A 22336-nucleotide genomic window follows, 5' to 3' on the forward strand; every position below is an offset into this window, starting at 1 on the left:
TTTGCTGCCACAGCCCCCACGAATGGCCATGCCGTGAATGATGGCAGACGCAAGGGACTGGAGAAGGATCCAGCCATGCTGCATAACCAGACACAGACCAATGATGTTATGTGCCGAAACTTCAGTGGATTTCACTGGACTAGGTTATTTGTCTGCATCTGACTACTAGACATAGCCAAATGCTTCTCCAGTCCTCTCCCAATAGCTACAAGTGGCTGTTCATAGGATTAATATCAGCAAAGCCATGAATCCCAGTGTGTGTAAGCAAAGCACAGGAGCTCTTATGCTATGCTGGGTAATGTAGGATCTCATTGCTGGTTAGCCTCCCTTCCCCACTTCACTCTGTTAGCCTATAGAAATTACGGTCAGTCCTCTATAACCATGGATTTGTTGTCCATGACTTGAAAATATTTTGAATACACACACACACACACACTCTGGTCCTTCCACATTCACCAGGGTTGGGGCGCGCATGAAGGAATTCCATGAATTTGAAAAAACACAAATTAAAAAACACTGTTCTTTTTATCAAAGAGAACATGTCTCTAGGAATCTCCAGGTCCTCCAGTGCAACTCTATGGCCAACATCTGCCAGAAGTTGACCATAGAATCATGCTGGAGGACTTACAAATGCCTAGTGTTTTCTCTAGGAACTTGTAGGTTCTCTGGCACAACTCTGTGGTCAACTTCTGGCAGAGTTGTGCTGGAGGACCTAGAGATCCCTAGAGAGAACATAAGAATCAAAACCGCAAATGATCAAATCTGCAAAAGTCAAAGCCGCAAATGTGGAGGGCCAACTGTAAATTCTAAAAAGACTTGATTTTGCCATTTTATATCATTTCACTATGCCATTGTATTTAATTGGACTTGAATAGCCACTGATTTTTGTATCCATGAAGGGTCCTAGAAGCAAATCCCATTTTGAATCAATTCATGAATGTGAACCACTGATGGGTTATTTTACAGGGAAAAAATGCGATTGGGGCAAATGTAGTGGGAACCACACTCCGCTGTCAAATCAATCCATCGAATGGAATCTCACATGGATTTATCTGTAAGTGGGAATGAGGCCAACATTGTCATCAATGTCTCCGACTGATGCAGTGACTAGGGATGGCATCTCTCTCCTAAATGCCTGCTTGGAGTCGGTAATGGGCTGGATGAGGGAAAACAGACTCAGCTTGAATCCAGAGAAAACGGAAGTACTCGTGATAGGCTCCCCTGGCCTGGGTAAAGAAATTTTTCCACCTGTCCTGAATGGGGTCACGCTCCCCATGAAGGACTCTGCTTGCAGTCTGGGAGTGCTTCTGGACTCGTCACTCCACCTAACATCTCAGGTGGATGCGGCGGTCAGGAGCACTTGTTATCAGCTTCGGCTGATACGCCAGCTGCGTCCCTTCCTGGGACGGGGGGACCTTGAAACCGTGGTACATGCTCTGGTAACCTCTCGGTTGGATTTCTGTAATGCGCTTTACATGGGGCAACCCTTGTACCAAACTCAGAAGCTTCAATTAGTGCAGAATATGGCAGCCAGACTGGTCACTGGATGTCCCAGGGCCAGTCATATAACACCTGTTTTGAAAGATCTTCATTGGCTGCCCACTCGCTTCCGAGCGCAATACAAGGTGTTGGTTATTACCTATAAAGCCCTAAATGGCTTGGGCCCAGGGTACTTGGAGGACTGCCTCTCCCCATACAATCCGCCCCGCACTCTCAGGTCGGGCGGGAAACATCTTCTAAGAATTCCAGACACACGCTATAGTGTAACTCGGAGGGCATTCTCCATTTCAGCCCCTCAACTCTGGAACACTTTGCCCGACGAGCTCCGTACAGCCACCTCCCTCGATGCTTTTAAAAGGACTCTGAAGACCTTCCTTTTTCCGCCAGGCTTTTCCCCCATGAGCTCTTTTGTGATCCTTCTCCCCTTCTAGCGATGTACATATGCATTTTCTCTTGTCAGCTATGTGTATTGGGGTTTTTATGATGTTTTAACTGTTTTTATATTGTATATGTGGGGGGTTGGAGGGGTTTTTGTTGTTTTATATTGTTTTTATATATCTTGTACACCGCTGTGATCATTGAGGAATAGTGGTATAGACATAAAATTTATTATTATTATTATTATTATTATTATTATTATTATTATTATTATTATTATCATCAAGACAAATGGATCTGCACTGCTTAATTAACAGCAATGTGATACTTATATACCACTTGAACTCTCCATCCTCTAGAATCCTGGCATTTATAGTTTGGTGGTTAGACATCTCAGCCAGAAAGCTCTAGTTCACTCTGCTAACCTGCAACAAAGCAGCACAGTAGCAGAGAAGTCTCACCAAACTACAACTCTCTGGATGCCAGCTAAAGTAGAATCAAGCAGAGATGATCCTCTAGTGTAGATACATGTCTCATTTTCCTCTTCCCTTCTCATCTCCCTTTCCTTTTGTGCTGTATCGTCCTACATTATAAGCTTAAAACCATAGAATTGTAGAGTTGGAAGAGACCCCAAAAAGGGCCCTCCAGTCCAACCCCCTTCTGCCATGCAGGAACTCTCAATCAAAGCATCCCCATTGACAGATGGCCATCCAGCTTGAGGGCAGCACTGAATTTTCAAATATAGATTAGATAGATAGATGACAGACAGACAGACAGAGATATGTTAGGTGTTCTGACTGTATTTACAGCTGTTGAGCAAAGTATCAAAGCCATAAGAAACCAATTCTGCTACAGACAGCTCTCTGAATTTTAATAACAAGAACAGTTTTATCTTTTTAACTGTACTTTATTCTTTTAATAAGCAATCTCTTTTAATATTTTAATGGTTCTACTCTAATGTACCACTTTTCTATGTTTTTAATCGTACTCTTCTTTTAATATTGTGAGCCACTCTGGGTCCAAGTTCTAGGAAAAGGGCGAGATACAAGTAAATATCATCATCATCATCATCATCATCATCATCATCATCATCATCATCATCATCCAAAAAGCCAACAATTCCCACTCAAGAGCTAGGTACAGATTAGTCCACCGACCGATTCCATCCTTCCTTCATTCATTCATTCATTCAGTCAGTCAGTCAATCCGTCAGTCAGTCAGTCAATCAATCAATCATTGATTCATCGATTCATCTTCTGTCTTTCATACTTTCTTCTTGGTGGCTTTCTATTCTGGTTTACTTACTGGCATCATTTTCCAAAGTAAAATAAAGGAGCAAGCACCCCAGGCCAAAAACAATCTCTCGGACTTCTGGGCTCATTTTCTTCTGCAGGAGAAGCGAATGAAATGTATATCCAAATATGTTTCCCTCTTTCTTTCCTTGGAGAGTTTCCAGGCGTCTCTAAGAAAGCCCTTGGGAAGAAGAAGAAGCAGCAGCAGCAGCAGCAGCAGCAGCAGCACAGCTGTGCCAGTCTGCAGAGTCTGCCTTGCACACCCACCTGGCAGAGCAATGCCAGTTCCCTACCAATGCTCTCTGGTGCATCAGCTCTGCAGAGACGCCTCCTTTAGGGAAAGCCAAGAAATAGATGGCAATTTTGTTAAAAAAACACAATACTGTAAAATAAAAAATCTGCCTTTTAAATGCTTCTTCTCCACCCCCAGCTTCCCAAATTTTCTTCAGCAAAGCAGCAGAGGGCCAAAAAGATTGGGAAACTTTAACCCACGCTTTCCCTAGCACTGACTTACTCTCTCCCACTTCTTTCTCCAAGATTTGGAGAACGTTCTTCTTCTTCCTCCTCTTCTTCTTCTCATTATTATTATTATTAGTAGTAGTATTAATCCAAACTAAAGACTTTTTAAATTATTCTCGGAAGCATTTCGAACTGTCGTTTTGATATCGTTCGTTAATCTCGGTTGTTAAAGTAGTCTCTGTTTTATAGTTTTCTCAGGGTTATTGTTTGTTTTAATGAGATAATGAGTCTAATCATGGTATATCATTTTTATCTTATGAGAAGTCGAAGGCTTTCATGGCCGGTATCCACAGATTATCCATAAGATAAAAAATTATTTTATGATTTTTCAGACTGCAAACACACAACTGTTGGCAAGTTATGTGTTAATTTCATGATGTCTGTAAAGCGCTGTATAGATTTATTGTGCGATATAAATAAACATTAATAATAATAATAATACTTAAAAATCACAACAGAGTGACTTATATGGGAGAGTGTGATGTTTTAAACTTTCATATGTCTTTCTGTTGACTTTATATTGCTTTAACTAGATGACATGAATTGTTTTTTAAAAATTTACTGTCACTATATATATATATATATATATATATAAACTCAAAAACCAAAATCTACATCCCAGTGCATCTGAGGAAGTAGACTGAAGTCTACAAAAGCTCATGCTGCCAATTTCTTTCTTTCAGTGAGTCTCAAATCTGCTACAAGATCTCTCTACATTAAGATCACATTATATACATAATATAGTTTTTTTCTTATGTAATTTTAAAAAGAAAGATAGCAACAACAGTAATTTCAATATTGAATTTCTACAGTAACTTCAACTTCCTCCTACTTTATCATTAATGTTCTGATAGCTTAAACTATTATTATCATTATTATCCTTTTGTCACTCCATTGCATCTATTTTCTTCTTTGTCATCTAATCTGTATATTTCACCTCTAATAATTGAGCTTTATCTCCGTTTAATAATGTTTCAATAAACACAGAAAAAAACAGTGTACATAGATTGAGACGTTCTGGTATCATAAGGCATAGACTTGTATTGTTACAGTGACCAGTTTGTAATTCCACATTTTGTATTGATAACTGTCTATAAAATAAAACCTTTCCATTTTTCCTTCCAGCATTTTACTGTAAAGTTTTAAAAATGTTTTTCTATTGTGAGCCGCTTTGGGTCCCTTTTTGGGAGAAAGGCAGCATAAAAAATGAAAGAAAGAAGCGAAGAAAGAAAGAAAGAAAGAAAGAAAGAAAGAAAGGTTTTTCCAGGCCAGCCATGATGAGGCCTGGAGTGTCATCATAATCTCTTATCATCATAATATCGTGATTCTCATCTTCATGAGTCTCATAATCTATTTATGTATTTGTTTCATTTTCCTGCCATCTTTCTCACAAAGAGGGACCCAAGGCGGCTCACAAGATAAAAACAAATTAAAAACAAAGTTTTAAAAGGCAATTAAAATAACCTAGGACTTTATCACACTACTGAAAAAGATGGGAGATTAGTGATATGCTCCCATCAATAGTGTGCAATGATGCTAAGATTTTCACACAACGTTGCAGTTATCGTGCGATTATCCTATGAATAAAGAGGCATTCTGGTGCTGCTTTTTGTTCATGGGAAAATTCAGTGAATAAAAAGTGGCGCAAGAATGCCTCTTTATTCATGGGATAATCGCACGATAACTGCAACGTCGTGTGAAAATCTTAGGGGGTCACTTCTCTCCAGAATGAAAAGGTGCCATTGTTGAGCACCCTTTGGGTTCGGCCGGTCAACCAATTCCAAATCCATGTAACAGTTGCCTTGTCTAGCCCACATTTTACAAGCTTGTTTGCAAGAATGTCATGGGAAATCAAGATATACTATATCCACAGCATTCCCTTCATCTACCAAGATGGTCATTTTATCAAAAAAGGAGATCAGATTAGTCTGGTACAACTTCTTTCTTAAAAACCTCACAAAACTACAAATCCCATAGGATGCAGTTATCAAGGAACTATACTTGCGTAATACAGTATAAGAAAGAGGCATTGGTACCACTGCCCTAAGGGACTTCCATACACATCCTTTCAATGGATAATTAGGGTATGGTTTCCAAACACATTCCAGAAACCTTTTAATTATTGCAGCGAGGAATCCTGCCCAGGAAGCAAAGAATCCAGAAAGGCTGCCGAAACTATTCAATACCGCTGGAGATTTGATGATCTCTGAGGACTTTATCGCACGAGCCCCGTTCTCGCTGCAACCACACAATCAATGAAAACACAAACATACCGGTTTTGTGCACAACCATTATTGCATGTCTTTGCAGTTGTGGAACTGGGTTAACTGCTGCCATGGAGCTTCTCTTCTAGCCTCCCCCTCAACCCTGCCTCAATCCCCAGCATACCTTTTGTTTTGTTTTATTTTAATTAACCTTTAAAACAGACTTCCAGAGCTCTGCTACTGCGAGTAAAGGCTTTTTAAAAAGAAATAATTAGGAAAACTATATAGAGGGAAGCAGGCTACTTGAGAACAGCAAAGGGGAAGGAGACGGGGGAGAAGAGGGGATTGTGGCACCAAGTGACTGTCAATATTGCAACTGCCACAACAGCAATGTTTCACACTTGAAGAGTCCTGGGATTGCCGCACAGTTGGAAGATATGGATGGGTTTCCCCCATCAATGAAAAGGGATGCACTAAAATTGGTTAAATTCTGGAAGAACATTCACATAATTATTGAAAAGATGCTACAAATCAAATTTAAAATGGACCTCAAAATACTGGAAAGCTAAGGAAATGCCTAAAATAGTGGAGTGGTTACTAAAAATTATGGAATTAGCGGAAATGGACAAACTTATAACTCGTTTGAACAAAAAAGAGGTGGAAAGGATAGAAGAAGAGTGGTCTCCAGTTGTAGCGCATTGTTATAACATACGGAATTAAAGACAGGATAGATGCGGGTTTTTTGATGAACAAAATTTGCTTAAATATGATTAAACACAGAAAACCAAAATATAAATCAAATATTGTGATAGGTATGATGACAATGTTGCAGGAGATATTAGACATAAGTTGATAAAGGGTGCAGACACACAGAATTAAAAATAGAGGTGTGATTACTTAACTGACTGTGGAAGTCTAAGATGGCAATGATATATTTGTATGTTTGTGGTCATAGAAAATTCTAGATCACGTTTGATGTAAATAACAGAAATGAGCCATTTTTATGGATATATTTTTTGAAAAAATTCAAAAGGGAAGCGCTAGTCACACTTGGCAGAAACAGCAGCAACCGTCCGGAGGCAGCGTCCTGTGATCAATATCACCCAAGGGGCTATTTTATGATTATAATCTCAGTTTAAAAGGTGTGCGTAGTAATCTCCTAAGTAAGCAGATTCACCATCAAAGGAGCCAAGCCATTCCATAGCCCACATCAGCTGCAGAGTAAGGCTGGGCCATGCTTATTCCCTCCAGGGCTGGTCTTGGTCTAGTTACCATTTGCCAGCAACACAGATTGGAATGGTAAGACTAGTTATAGCTTATGTCTTGAAATCATAAGAGGAATTAGAGCCAAACAAACCATGCTGCAGTTTACACTGCTGGAAAACCTGATCAAGAACAATCATTTGTTGTTCATTCAATGTGAAGATTTCATCTTCTATTACATTATTTGGTTCCACACTGCATGGTGCAGCCATGAGAAAGTAAGGATACCCCTGCTAGTTCAGACCAAGGGCCCCTAGTACAGTGGGCCCTTGGTATCTGCTGGGGTTTGGTTCCAGGACCCAGCTGCCCCCCATAGATACCAAAATCCGTGGATGCTCAAATCCCGTTAAATACAATAATAATAATATAATAATAAAATTTTACTTATGTTTCCCCGCCTCTCCCAATGGATCAAAGCGGAGTTACAGGCTACTAAAATCAATACATACACAATCTAAAAATATTGCATCAAAACATCAACAATCAGACATCCAGGGGCAAGGCCGAATATCATTGACAGACAGGCAGATTAGTCATCACTCCTCGGTGGGGGGGGGGGGGGAGCTTGATGAAAGAGCACTGTTTTAAGTCTCTCTTTAAATGTTTCCAAGGGGGTCGTGAGACGGAGCTCTTCAGGAAGACTATTCCACATCCTCAGGGCCATTATTGTAAAGGCCTTTTGGGATGTGGAGACATATTTGGAAGATGGTGTTTCCAGTAAATTCTTAACAGATGTTCTGAGTGTGCGGGCGGATCATATGGGGAGATGCAGTTCCTCAAGTAACTCAGGCCCAAGCCATGTAGGGCTTTATAGGTAGTGACCAACACCTTGTATTGTGCCCGGAAGCGAATGGGCAGCCAGTGAAGATCTTTCAGCTTAGGTGTTATATGGTCAAACCTGGATGCACCGGTGACCAATCTGGCTGCCATGTTTTGTACTAATTGAAGCTTCCGGACTTGATACAAGGTAGCCCCATGTAGAGCGCATTACAGAAGTCTAGACGAGAGGTTACCAGAGCATGTGCCACAGTTTCAAGGTCCCTTTGGCCCAGGTAGGGTCGCAGTTGGCGTATCAGCCGAAGCTGATAGCAAGCACTTCTGACCGTTGCATCTACTTGAGATGTCAGCTGCAGAGACGAGTCCAGAATTACTCCTGAACTGCGAACTTCATCCTTCAGGGGAAGTGTGACTCCATTCAGGACAGGTGGATAAACTTCCTTCCCCGGACCTGGGGAACCTATCACAAGTACTTCCGTTTTCTTTGGATTCAGTCTGAGTTTGTTTTCCCTCATCCAGCCCATTACCGACTCCAGGCAGGCATAACAAAATGGTACCTCTTATATAAAATGTCAAAATCAAGGTTTGCTTTTGGAATATACTGTATATCCTTGACTATAAGTTGAAAAATTTATGCCCCAAAATTGACCCTAAAATTTTGGGTAGACTTATATACGGGTCAATATGTTAGTAGTGCTTAGAAAGGTCCTAAAGCAAGCAAGCCTGATGCCCCAATCTCCACTGAACACCCATTCCTTCCCTCTCTAGTCCATTTTGCAAGCCTTTGCTTCCTATGGAAAAACTTCTCCATTTAAATCCACTTGCTTCTTTCTCTAGTCCGTTTTGCAAGACCTGGCTTCCTACTGAAAAAAAATCTCCATTTAAATCCACGTGCTTCCTTTCGCAATCTGATGTTAAAACCTCTCTTCCAGCCACTGGGAATCGGTTGGGAGAGGTCCAGAGAAGGAGAAAGGGAGACAAACGTGGTATTTCTCCCTTTCCATCCGTCCTTATAGGCCCCTAAGTTTTGCCCTTCACTTATCCATGGGTCATAGCAAAACCCAGGATTTTGACTCTGAAACTTTCCCTCAACTTATACATGAGGCAGACATGTACATGCGTACAGTATATACAGGGAGTGTGTGTGTGTGTGTGTGTGTGTGTATCATATTTTTAAGATGTGGATGCTTGAATCTATGCATAAAAATCGGTGGATATGGAGAACCAACTGTGACCTGGTTATAGAACTTGTTTTAATGGTAACTGATATTTTACTCTATTGCATTGTATGGTTTTTAAGATGTTGTAACCCACCTTGATTCCTTGAGAAAAGGTGGGTTATAAATAAATCATGTTGTTGTTGTTGTTGTTGTTGTTGTTGTTGTTGAATCATGGATTCATAGGATCATGAAGCTGGAAGAAACCCAAAGGGCCATCTAATCCAACCCCTTGCAGAAATAACAGATGAGCATCCCTGAGTCATGGTCAACTCTCTCTTTAAAACTTCCAGTGAAGGAGATTTGTGATGCAGCCCATTGCAGTGCTGGACAGTGCTTACTATCAGGACATTCTTCCCAATGTTTAGATGTAACCACTTATTATTGCCATATGAACCCATTGGATCATCTTCTAGTCTTTGGAGCATTAGAAAACAAGCTTGCTTCATCTTCTACATCGGTGGTTCTCAAACTCTGGTATTCTAGATGTTGTAGACTAGTCCCAGTGCTCAGGAACTTTGGGAACTGTAGTCTGAAACATCTGGAGGAACAAAGGCTGAAGGCCACTGTTGCATATGACATGGTTATCATGAAAGAGGCTGGACAGCTCCCTGCTGGGGAAGCTCTAGCTCAGTGATCCCCAAACTTTTGTCCTCCAAGTGTTTTGGACTTCAGCTCCTAGAAGCCACAGCCAACTTGGTCAACAGTCAGAAATTCTGGGACTTGAAGTCTGAAACACCTGTAGGACCAAAGTTTGGGTACCACTGCCAGGAGCTGGACATCTTGCATTGAGCCAGAAGTGGGATCTGATGGTCCATAGGACCTCTTCCAACTTTATTATTCTGTGAGTCTCTGTCACCTGTCTCTCTCCTCTTTTCTCACCTGAACATACCCAGCTCCCTAAACATCAGGGTTGGTGGTTTCCAGATTTTGGTTACCCACACACTGAAACATTCCAGCTTGTCAATATACTTCTTTAATAGGTTTTCCAGAACTGGACACTATATTCCAGGTGAGGTTTGATCAGGGAAGATAGAATGGGACTATAAAGCATGTGCTTTATAGATTATAGCAAAGCCTTTGATGTTATAACTCATGAAAAACTATGGATCATTCTTAACAAAATGGGTGTGACACAACATTTTATTGTCTTGATGATGTACTCAAGACAAGATGATAGTGTTAGACAAAATACAAAGACACAGAATGGTTTCCCAATGGCAAGGGGTTAGGCAAGACTGCATTCTCTCACCCTATTTGCTTAACACTGAATATATCATACTTAAAGTAGGAACAGACTTGAAGAAAGGAGGTGTATTGGAGGAAGACACATCGACAATTTAAGATACGCAAATGACACCATACTGCTAGTAGAAAATAGCAAAGATTTGGAATGACCTCTGAAGAAAGTCAAGGAAGAAAGTGCAAAGGCAGGTTGACAGCTGAACATGAAGAAAACAAAAAATAATGACCACAGATGATTGACGTAACTTTAAAGCAGATGATGAAGACATTGAAATAGTCCAAGGTTTCCCAAACTTGCCTCAGTCATTCATCAGAAGAGAGACTGCAGTCAGAACATCAGAAGAAGACTTAGAATGGGAACTGCAAAAAAAGAAAATGCTATATTAGCGTCTTCTACAAATTGAAAGTCTCTTTGTTACTTTTGTTGTTGTGTGCCTTTGAGTCATTTCCAACTTGTGGCGATCCTAAGACAAACGTATCGTGGGGTTTTCTGGGGTTGAAAAAATGTGACTTGCCCAAGGTCACTTAAGTGGTTTCGTTGGTTGAGTGGGGATTCGAATCCTGGTCTCCAGAGTCACAGTCCAATGCTCAAACCACTACACTGTGTTGGCTGTCTTTGTTACTCTAAGAAAATAAAATGTATGATGTACGGTTTGGCTTAAAATGATAATGTTTGCAACATCACAAGTACAGTTTATTCAGATAATAAGTACAAACAGAATTTACGGTTTAAAACATTTAGTTTTTATTACAAACTATATGTGTCTGAACTATAAGGGATACTCAGACTCAGTTTATAAGGAACGGGAAGAAGGAAATTGTAAAAGAGGAAACCATCAGGATTAGCAAAAGAAAAGAAACTATTTTGATGCCACTGGCTCTCAATGTAAAGCAGGCATAAAGCACTCACTCCCATAAAGAGAACTGAGAAAAGGTAGCCAAGATGCAGAATTGCAACGCTCTGATCTTGTATTTAGTCTTACATAAAAATCTTTATGTACGACAGACAGACGGATGGATGGATGAGGCATATAGTTTTCATTCTTGTTAATCTGAGCTTGAGAAGCTTGCTTTTGGGACTACACCCCCCAGAATGCCAAGCTAGTGTTTGGGGATATTGGGATCTATAATTGGAGATATTTGGATGATGCTGGGCTGGGGAAGACTGTCTGTAATTGTCTGTTCATATCCTTGGGTTTTGAATTAGAGAAGGTACCTGGATGGTGGAATGTATAAGAGAAAGGTGGTTTATAAGGAGTCAATGTGGAACGGTGGTTTGAGTCTTGGACTAGGACTCTGGCCAGGAAATCCATTGGGTGACCCTGGGCAAGTCACACTCTCTCAGCCTCTGAGGAAGACAAAGGCAAACCCCTCTGAACAAATCTGACTCAGAAAACCCTAGGAGACAGCTATCCTAAGAGTCGAAGGCACATGATAATAGCAATAAATGTATATAGCCAGAGAGGGTAACTGTAGCACTCCAGAAGTTGTTAGACTGTATCTCCTATGAATCTTCACCATTGGCCAGGGCTGATGGGGGCTGCAGGCCAAGAACATCTGGAGAGGCACAGATGTTCACCTCTGGTTTCTCTTTCAACACTTCTTTGAGACGTAGGTTATGATCACACACGCAGAGCAGCATCAATACATTACCCATGCTCAGCAAGTATTGGAAAGGGAGGAAAGTTTATTTTTCTCCCCTCATCTCAATAGTGAGCTTAATGAGAGATGTTAATTGGTAGGCAACTGTAATTTGATGGTTTCCAGTAATACGCCCTGGTTATTCAGGATCCATTTGAATTGGAGAAAGGACAATTTATCTCTGTGCAACAGGGACATCTGCTGGAGATAAATGCTTGTAGAAGTGTGATCGAATGTGGATTTTCCAGCCCAACACTACTCTGTGTGTGTGTGTGTGTGTGTGTGTGTGTGTGTGTGTGTGTTGGGTGACTTCAAGACATTTCAACTTAATGACGACCCTAAGATGAACCTATCATGGGGTTTTCCTGGCAAGATTTGTTCAGAGAAGGTTTGCCATTGCCTTCCACTGAGGCTGAGAGGATGTCACTTGCCCAAGGTCACCCAGTGAGTTTCATAGCCAAGTTGGGAACTGAGCCCTGTACTCATATCCAGGGTAGCTGTGTTGGCCATGTAGCAAAGTACAGTATCATCCAAAATCCACAAAACAGTAATACCTTTATGGGACCAACCAAAATGCACATTATACACATTGCAAGCTTTCTAAGCTCATGGAGCACAACAAGGAATTCCAAAAGAAGATCAGTATATGTTTTAAAGACTATAGCAAAACCTTTGACTACAACAAACACAAACAACTATGGAATGCTCTCAAAGACATAGGAGTGCAAAGACACTTGATAGTGCTGTTGAGAAAGATATACTCAGGACAAGTTGGCAGTTTAGGGAGGTAATTCTGACTGCATAGATCACAAAAACCTATGGAAGGCTCTTAAGAAATGGAAGGGCAACCACATCTTATAGTCCTGATAGGGAATCTGTTCTCAAGACCAGCAACTGTTAGAACAGAATATGGACAAACAGAATGGTTCCCAATAGGCAAAGGAGTCAGGCAAGCCTGCATATTATCACCATACTTGTTCAACTTGTATGTAGAAGAGCAGGGTTAGACTCAGGAGTTTGGCTTTGCTCCAGCGATTGACGTGGGATATAACTTAAAAAAAGCAGACCTTGTCGCATTTCCCTGTTGTCGGGGAGTACACAACCCGTCTGCAACCCAGGCTTCTCCAGGCTCCTCCCGTATCTGTTCAAGAACAAGATTTTCCTGTTCTTGAAAAGATGCGGCAGCAGCTCTGGTTGCAAACAGGCTGCATACTCTCCGGTGATGGGGGATTGTGATAAGATCTGCCAGTGCGATAAACTCCTTAGTAGAAGGAGTAAAGTTAGGAGGAAGGGATATGTAGATGACACAATAATACTAGCGGAAAGTAGCACAGGCTTGGAACAATCACTAAAGAAAGTCAAAGAAGAAAATGCAAAGGCAGGTCTAACGTTAAACATAAAGAAAACAAAAATAATGACCATGGAGAATTTGTGTAAATTCAACCTAGATAATGAGGAAATTGAATGAGTTAAAGATTTTCCATACCTTGGATCAAACATAGATCAGAACAGAGAGTACAATCAAGAAATCAGAAGCTTGGGAATGGGAAGAGCAGCTATGAAAGAACTGGACAAGATCCTAAAAATGGAAAGTGCATCCACTGAGCCCTTAAGTTAGAATCGTCCAGCAGTTCATGGCATTCCTCATCTCTATGTATGGATCTGAGAGCTGGACAGGGCAAAAAGCAGACAAAAAGAAAATGAACTCATTTGAGGTGTGGTTTTGGAGAAGAGTGCTGAAGATACAATGGACAGCCAAATGGACAAACAAATGGGTCCTTGAGTGGGTCAGGCCAAGATGACTAAGTTAAGTCTGTCATACTTTGGCCACTTTATGAGAAGGCACAACAACTCATTGGAAAGGTTGAAGGTAGAAGAAGGAAGGGATGGCTAGACTGACAGGGAGGAGGACACAGGCATAAGCTTGCAGGGCCTGAGCAGGGCAGTGGAGGACAGGAGACTTGGAGACATCTCATCCACAAGATCACCAGGAGTCAAAGGAGTTTATCCCACGGGAGGAATTTCTCTTAATTTCGAATGAAAAGAAAGTGGGGCCAGAATGCATTCATGTGAATTTGCTAATTCAGCAAATTTACATGAATTCGAATTGCATTCAAACTGACTTGCCATTGCCTGAAAATAGCTTGCCATTGCCTGAAACTGCGTGTAGTAGTCTATCATGCAACAACGTGAAACCCCATGATTGCGTTCAGATTGCCATTGGATTATACTTCCAATTTCCCTTGTCTGATTAACTCCAAAGTCAACTTGAGGGCAGCTAACAACAACCGACTTTGCTCATTTTTTAATTTGCAAATTCTCTTATAATTTTGTCTACCAAGTGTTGTTTCAGTATTTCACATCCAATAGAAAGTACTGCTAAAGATGATAATTTGGACTGGGATAATCCAGACCACAAATGATTTTTTGTACGAAAATGTTCATCCGCCTTCTGCATTCATCCCCAAAATTGACAAGTGAATTCAGAGTGCAATGTTTGTATCTGCAGAGCTTGTCACCAGATTTTCTTCGATTTATGCTGACAACGATTCTGATGCTATTTTGCAATCTGGAAGTAATGTCGAAAAGAATTTAAAAATTGCCCACAAAAGAATTTTCTAAATCTTGATGATATTATAGTTGGACTGCAGTCTGCTTTGCAAACAATTTAATTTTTTTACTTTTTCAAAACTATCATAAATTAAAGGCCATTACAAGAAGCTGAAGCCTTTCACGGCCAGCACCCATAGATTTTGTGGATTTTTTGGGCTATGAAGAGTTTATTCCTGACGTTTCTCCAGCATCTGTGGCTGGCATCTTCAGAGAATGCTGGTATGGAAGTGAATGGAGCATATATACTATTGGTTGAGGGAAGCGATTTACATGTTAATCTGTGTATTGTTCTGTTGTTGAATAGCAAGGCGTCTGGGGGGTCTATTGAATTCATGATCCATTGTTTGCTGGGAAACCCTCCTGACCCTGGGTGGGTTCTCATTTGCATTTGCTGGGTCTTGATTTTGCTGTTTTAAGGACTGGGAGCCAAACTTTGTTTATTTTCAGGGTTTCTTCTTTCTTGTTGAAGTTGTCCAGGTGTTTATGGATTTCAATGGCTGTGCATTCTGACCTGATAGCTGTTGGCATGGTCCAGAATTTCAGTGTTTCCAAACAGCATTTTATGCCCAGAGTGGTTTATAACCTGTTCTGCTACTGCTCCACTGCAGATTGGGTCAGCTGGAAAAATCAGCAGAAGCAGAACACATTATAAACCATCCTGGGCATAAAATGCTGTTTGGAAACACTGAATTTCTGGACCATGCCAACAATTATTGGGTCAGGATGCACAAGGAAGCCATTGAAATCCATAAACATCTAGGCAACTTCAACAGGAAAGAAGAAACTCTTAAACAAAGTTTGGCTACCAGTCCCGAAAAACACCAAAATCAAGATCCAGCAAATGCAAATGAAAACCAGCCGGTCTCATCGCCTGAAAAAAATACAAAAACTCTAATTACAGGTGGCTCATCTTTTCAAGCTCCATTGTCAGTCTATCTATAATAATATAAAACACTTGAACTCATTTATATCACACGTCGCAAGAAATTTCTGCAAAAACAAATTCATGATCAGATAACAATTTTTAATATGAGTTATTAAATGAAACCCAAAGCATATTTACTGAATATGGTTGATACAAAAATAGATGGAAGGATTTGTGGTAGTATGCTTTATATGATTACGGTTGCTAGGTTAATATTTGCAAAGAACTGGAAGTCTAATATCACCTCCGCAGTAGAAGATTGCCTTACAAACACCTATAATATGATGAATATGGGTAAATTGTATTAAGGAAAGATAATAAAGATCTGAATAGTTTTGTGGATGATTGGAAAGAAGTAATAATATTTCTGAAAGAGAAATGGGGGAAGACAAGAGTGCTAAGGTTAGATGATGATGATGATGATGATGATGATGATTAAACTTTATATAGCGCTGTAAATTTGCACAGCGCTGTGCATACAATAAATCAAAATAGATAAAATAACCTGCCTATGGCGTACATCCTACGAAAATAATTAAAATAATTAAAAATAGTACATACTAATACATGTTAACATTCAATAAAATAAGATTAATGAGAAAAATAACCGATCAGTCGCTTAAAGCCCAATAATATATCATAGACACAGAAGCAGGTATAAATCATATAAGTTGAACAAATTACATCGTAAAGTGGAAAGGTGTGTAAGGACATAGATTAAGAATTAAAGTGTTGACTGTGTAAAGAAGAAGATTGCATTGGGACAAAGTGGTTTAAGGATGATTGGAAAAATATAGCATGAATGCGTAGCTTTTGGAAATATTAAAGGATTTTATGGAACGAGAAGTATATATAATATATGTTAGGTTAAATGTTACATATTTAGGTGAGCTTTAGCATATTACGAAAATGGACGCAGAAATATGAAATTTGTAAGTTGATGGAAAATGAAAATTAATAATATTAAAAAAACATTTAAATTTGAAAATGTATCTGATCAATTTCAGGGGCCTCTGGAAACGTTAATGCGGCCCAGAATAAGAAATATTATGTAAAGGACATTGTTTCAAAAGAGTTGCTCTACTTGGGACAAACAATTAACGTTTTAAACCTCCTGTTAACGACATTGGAAAGGCCATTGCCCACTTTCTATTATTATTCAGTGGAGACCAAATAGCCTTTGCATTTTATTTAAGCGGCTATTTGATATGCAATAGATCATCAGCCGAGGTGCTTCTTGGGCCGGGTGCCTTGGCTGTGCTTTTCAGCTTCTGAATGTATTTGTGTGGTTTTATAGACTGGTTTTAAATGGTTTTAACTGTTTCAAATATTATGTTTTTATCTGTGAACCACTTTGGAAATAAGTAAATAAATCAATATCGGAATAAATAGATAAAACGAATAAAATGTAGCATTGATCAACCTCCAATAGCTTTATTATTATTATTATTGTATTAATCTCTTGTGGACACTTTATGCATTTGCTAGGTTTTTGTTGGATATTATCGTTTCCCACAGTTGTGTGTCTGTGTTTTTTCTCAAGTGTGTATCACTTAAGAGGTTTTTAATCAATCGATCGATTTTAATCAGCCAATTTATATCAACTTTTAATCTTTCCTCATTTTTTAGTACAATCGTTTTTTAAACACCTATATTTGTGTTTTAGGCACGTATTTCTGTGTCTCAACTACAATGTTTGTTTCACAAGTGTGTTAAGTTTATCCCTATTCACACAATTTCTGTGTCATCATCATGAGGTAACGTCTCCCAGGCGGAAGTGACGTCACCAAGCTCCCTCCCTCGCTCTCACACCGCCAACGCGACCCCGCCCCCTCCTCGGAGCAAGCCCCGCCCCGCCCTGTGCTTCCGCGTTCCCACCGCCAGGGGGCGGCGCTCTCCTTCCTCCCCGTCCGCTCTAGCCCCTCGGGGAGACCATAGAGGCGTCGCCATGGCGACGGAGAGGCCTAGTCCTGGCCGGGCGCCTGAGCGAGCCATGTCCGCAGTGCCTCCGTCCCCGGCGCCGCTCGAGGCCTCGCTGCAGGTAAGAGGAAGGAAGCGCGGGGCCTGGGCTGCGGAGGGTCCCGGCGAGGCCCCGCTCTTCCCTCGCCGTGCCTGTGTCTGTCGTTGCTCCGCAGACGCGCCTGGTGGAGAACCAGCCCTACGACGAGAGCCTGGAGGTGAACGAGGCCGAGGAGGTGGCCAGCCTCTACGCGCCCAGCCCCCCGCAGCCAGGTGGGGCCCGAGCGGAGCGGGGCCGGGGCTCTGGGCTCGCCGCTCCTCTGCCGCCGGCCTCACTCTCTCGCCTTCCCCGCTGCAGGAGCCAGACCCGCCGCCCGAGGCGCCCGCAAAGGCCCGGCCCAGGAGAACAGCAGCGAGGAAGAGGAGGAGGACGAAGTGGAGCAGATGCTCAAGGTCTTCCCCCGTCGATCGCGGGCCTTTGAGGGGCGCTGGCCGGACCCCGAAGCAGAGGCCCCTCACAGCCCCCCCTCTCTCTGTCTTCCCATAGGAGAAGAAGAAGGGGCCCCCGGCGCTGGGCTCCCCGCGGAGGTTTAGCGGGAACGAAGTGGAGGACGAGGACGAGGACTCCTCCGAAACGGACTCCGAGGACGATGAGGACGACGACGACGAGCACGGAGGGCCCCTGGAGGGGTAGGGGCCCGGAGGGAGAAGGAGGGCCACCATGGGGGCCCTGGGCAGCCCCAAGGCCCCTGAGGGGTCCCAATGGCTCAGGCAAGTGCCCCCAAGCGGCTGGCCAGGAAGGGGGCCAGGCTGAGCAGACCTTGTGGCTGCCTGTGGCTGCAGGACCGGCCTTGGACCACCGGAGCGGCCTCTTGGGCCAGGGATGGAGAGCCTCCAGCGCTCTTGCCCTGCGTCTGCAACCAGGAGCTGATCCCTGGAAGGCTGGCTTACTAAGCCTTCCCACCCACAAGAACAGCACCAGCAGCCCCCTCCCTGCTCCCCGAGAAGAAAAGGACTTCTGCACCACTTTCAGGGAAATCTCTGAGTGTTTTCTGTGGAAGAGGGCAGAGGAGAGTGCTGGCTTTTGTGGGGGCAGAGGCCCCACTGCCTCCTGCCCTGGCTCATTCCTGGCCGGTTCTTTCCACAGGACATACAATCCGGCGGATTTTGACTACCTGCCCGTCCCCATGGAGGTGAAAGAGCTTTTCCAGTACATCCGGAGGTAAGGGCTCAAGCGGCCGTTCCAGCTGCTCCACAGGTAGGGAGGTGTGCCTCTTCTGGGGAGTCTGCTTACTGCCTCTGCTGCCCCTCAGGTATTCCCCACAAATGATTGAACTGGAGCACAAGCTGAAGCCTTTCATTCCAGACATGGTTCCTGCTGTTGGAGACATTGATGCTTTTATAAAGGTATAGTGTTCCTTCTGACACTCCTTACTCAGAGCATTGTCTGGGGCAACACTGTGGAGGGTTTGCCTCTGTCCCTGGTCTTGCCGCTTTGCAGCATCCCAGGTACCACGGCAGCTATTTGGATGGTCCATGTGCCATCACTTTGGGTAGCGCCATGCTTTGTAGCAGACTCTCTTGCCCAGGGGAAAGAATGGAAGATGATGGCCCATCAGGGGGCCTTGGATTGTTTCTTTCAGGTCCCACGACCAGATGGGAAACCAAATAACCTTGGCCTGTTGGTGCTGGATGAGCCCTCCATAAAGCAGTCTGATCCCACTGTGCTTTCCCTCTGGCTGACAGAAAACTCCAAGCAGCACAATGTGGCCGTAAGCCAGGGAGGGAGGAAGCTGCTCTCAGAGACAGAAAGGGAAAGGGAGCACTTGGCTCTTGGTCTCAAGTGACCCCCTAGAACCATGGCATTCTGTTTGTAGCAGCAGATTAAAGTAAAGAGCCTGGAGAACGCCGAGAAGAACCCCAAAGCCATTGACAACTGGATTGAGAGCATCACTGAGCTCCACCGCTGCAAGCCCCCTGCCACCGTCCACTATGCCAGGTGGGACTCCCTGAAAGGGCCAGACCCAAGTTTGGGGTGGGGGCAAGGACAGATGCCTGGGGCTTGGCATGAGTGCTCCCGCAGGGGCGAATCATTTCAACCCTCTTCTCAGGCTGCTGCTCTATGCTTTTCCCTTTCAGGCCCATGCCTGACATTGAGACCCTCATGCAGGAGTGGCCCCCTGAATTTGAAGAGCTGCTGGGAAAGGTAGGGGCACACAGACTCTGCTTTCGACGGACACCCACCCCCCCCCCGCCCCTTGCGGAGGCTTGATTTCCTGCTAGCGTCTTCTGTAGGAGGCACTGGCATATAAGCCAGTGGATCTGCTGGTGTCCCTGAGCTTCCATTTCTGCCCTTCCGGTGAACCTCCCCACTGCGAGTTGATTGTCGCCTTGCAGAATACACAAGACATCTGTGGTGAGTATTCAAGCATGCCTTCCTTCCTCTCTGTATTGGCCTGAACACCAGACCATCTCTGGATGTGGGTGTCTGTAGCTTTATCGACTGGACAGACCACCAAAGAACATTTAGACCCTGACTGGCAAGCACCAGGCGCAATGTCTCCAGTTGCCAGATGGTGCAGCTGGCTAGCTAATCTTCTGTTTGACCCAGACTCAAATGTTCCTCTTGGGTGGGTGGGGATCTTTTCCTCAGCTATTCTGGACATTCCTGTTTACAAGGGCCGCCGTATCCAGTCTCTGCACACTCTCTTCTCACTCTACTCTGAATTCAAGAATTCACAGGTAGGTGGGACAGTGCTCTCAGAAGCTGCTGCTGCTCTGGCTCTGGGGAAACAAAGTGGTTTGGGGGAAAGGGGGCTGCCTGCAGTTGCCATCCATTCATGAGCCTGAACAGTGGGCCCCATCCTGGCAGAAGGGGCTGTGGAAATATGAGCTTACACATTGATTTCCCCTCTCGCTTTTCCTGTAGCACTTCAAGGCCCTGGCTGAAGGCAAGAAGGCTGTAAGTCCTCCTTCCAATCCCCCATCCCAGGCTGGAGAGTCAGACATCCTGAACTTGACTTGAGCTGCCCACTGTCCTCTGGAGGGAGTCATTTGAAGAGAACAACACAGGGTCTTGTTTGCAAGCATCTGGTTGTGGAAGGCTAGAAGAAACTGTTAACACGATGGATACCAACAAAACACAGCAGCCCCAAGATAACAGTGGAAGGGTGGGTTTAAAGAGGGATCCAGTTTGAATGCTCTGTCCCCCTGGGTTTGGTACTAGAAGATGTTCAGCATCTCACATAGTTTATACAGCCTTTGAGAAAGAGTTGTTTCAGTAAAGTTTTCCTCTTGATATTACTTTGCTCCTGAAAGAGAATTGGGAGGGAGGGACTGCACTTTGGTTTGTGAGTTCCAGAGCCATCAGTCCAAACCCAGCATTGTTCTTCTGCTGAAGGGCCAAGGGTATGCCCTTAAGCACAATAATCTCCCCCCCCCCTTTGAAGATGCAAGGGTTGCAGCTATGTTCCCAGCTTAACTCTGGCCCAAAGGGTTGCATTTTAGTCACCTGGTCCATCACCCCTCAAGCAGCTTTGCCCAGCTTGCCTGTGAAGACACAAAGACTGCACCCCTATAATTTATTTACTGTTAAGCATGAACAGTATTGGACACTTTATTTCAAGCTTGGTTCTCACTACTGGCCCTGTATGAAGGGGGGACCTAGCCTCTCCAGCAGCAGTCCAGGGTGTGTATATAAGCAAAGGGACAGCCTTTGGACTCAGCCCTTAATGTGCAAAAGTGCAGAAGCGGCAAAGCCAACATGCTTCAGATGGGCAACAGTGCAGAGCTGGCCCATGGGTGGGAAGGAAGGGTAAGGATCCGGATGCAGATAGAGCCTCCTAGGAGCGGAAAGAATGGCCATGCGGAGGAGAGAAGCGGGGCCATGAAAGGGTGTGTGTGTCGTGGTTGTGCTGGTGTTGTGGCCCTTGCAGCATTCAGCAGTGCTGGATGGAGGGGGGGCATTCCTCAGCCCTACATCCCAAACCAGGTTTCCTGGAGCCACCCGTAGCCGCTCCGCTGCCTTGTGCAGGATTTTGCTCCAGAGAAATGAGGGCAGGTCTCCCATTGCTGTCCATTCCTGCAGGCCCCTTCTAAGGTCTTTGCACCCACTAGCAGGGACAGAAGTCACAGCCAGATCTCGTCGCTACTCATACTGGAGGCTCGGTAGATATATCCGACCATCGGGAAGCGGCTAAGACCTGTCAAGCGTGGGAAAGAGCATGTGTGTCAGAAGCAGTGCAAAGCCACCGCAAGCCCTGGGGTCCCCATGGCAGGTCAGGCCAGTTCTGTCCCATTCCCACAAGCTGGATGTGGCACTCCTGTCCGAAAGCCCTTCTCCCACAGAGAGGCCTCAAGAGCCTGGCATCCAGAGGCATAGTCCTTCCTCTGCATGAAAAGCTTCAGGACTTCTCAGGGGTGCATCAATTCCTTCTTTTAAAGACATCTCAATTCCATATGGCCAAACCAATTTCCTTCTCTGACCCTACATTCAAGCAGCATGCAGTTCTGCAGATGCCCTCCTGGAAGAAGGCCCCAAATGAGTCCCCATTTGGCCTGCTTTTCTTGGCCCATCCTGGCTTTTCCAACTTGCCAAGCCCTAGGGTAGTGCAAAGGTAGTGGCAGTGATGGTGATGGTGAGGATCCCCCATTCCCATGGCCCCCATGTGCTGACCTCACTCTACAACGACCAGGCAGTTCTCTGGGAGTATTCTCTGGGCCCACAACAAACTCCAACTCCCAGAATTTCATACCCCTGAGCCAGACAGAGAGTGAAAGCATTGCCAAACTGGGTTATTATCT

The 22336-nt window shown here is 43.7% G+C and overlaps 2 protein-coding genes across 2 annotated transcripts in view; one reads left to right on the plus strand and one right to left on the minus strand.

Moving 5' to 3' along the window:
- The window catches only part of LIPT2 (lipoyl(octanoyl) transferase 2), a 350867-nt gene that overhangs the window by 122998 nt on the left and 205533 nt on the right, over positions 1–22336 (minus strand). The gene's annotated exons all lie outside the window — the stretch shown is intronic.
- Positions 17467–20836, plus strand: LOC121925069 (intraflagellar transport protein 46 homolog). Its single transcript, XM_042456812.1, has 12 exons — positions 17467–17615; positions 17710–17806; positions 17892–17986; positions 18081–18223; positions 18681–18755; positions 18847–18940; positions 19177–19305; positions 19411–19532; positions 19673–19738; positions 19892–19911; positions 20001–20275; positions 20463–20836. The coding sequence occupies exons 1-12, from the start codon at positions 17523–17525 to the stop codon at positions 20556–20558; spliced, it is 1305 nt and encodes a 434-aa protein (XP_042312746.1). The 5' UTR covers positions 17467–17522; the 3' UTR covers positions 20559–20836.

This window comes from Sceloporus undulatus, chromosome 3 (assembly GCF_019175285.1).
Source record: "Sceloporus undulatus isolate JIND9_A2432 ecotype Alabama chromosome 3, SceUnd_v1.1, whole genome shotgun sequence".
Taxonomy (NCBI): Eukaryota; Metazoa; Chordata; class Lepidosauria; order Squamata; family Phrynosomatidae; genus Sceloporus; species Sceloporus undulatus.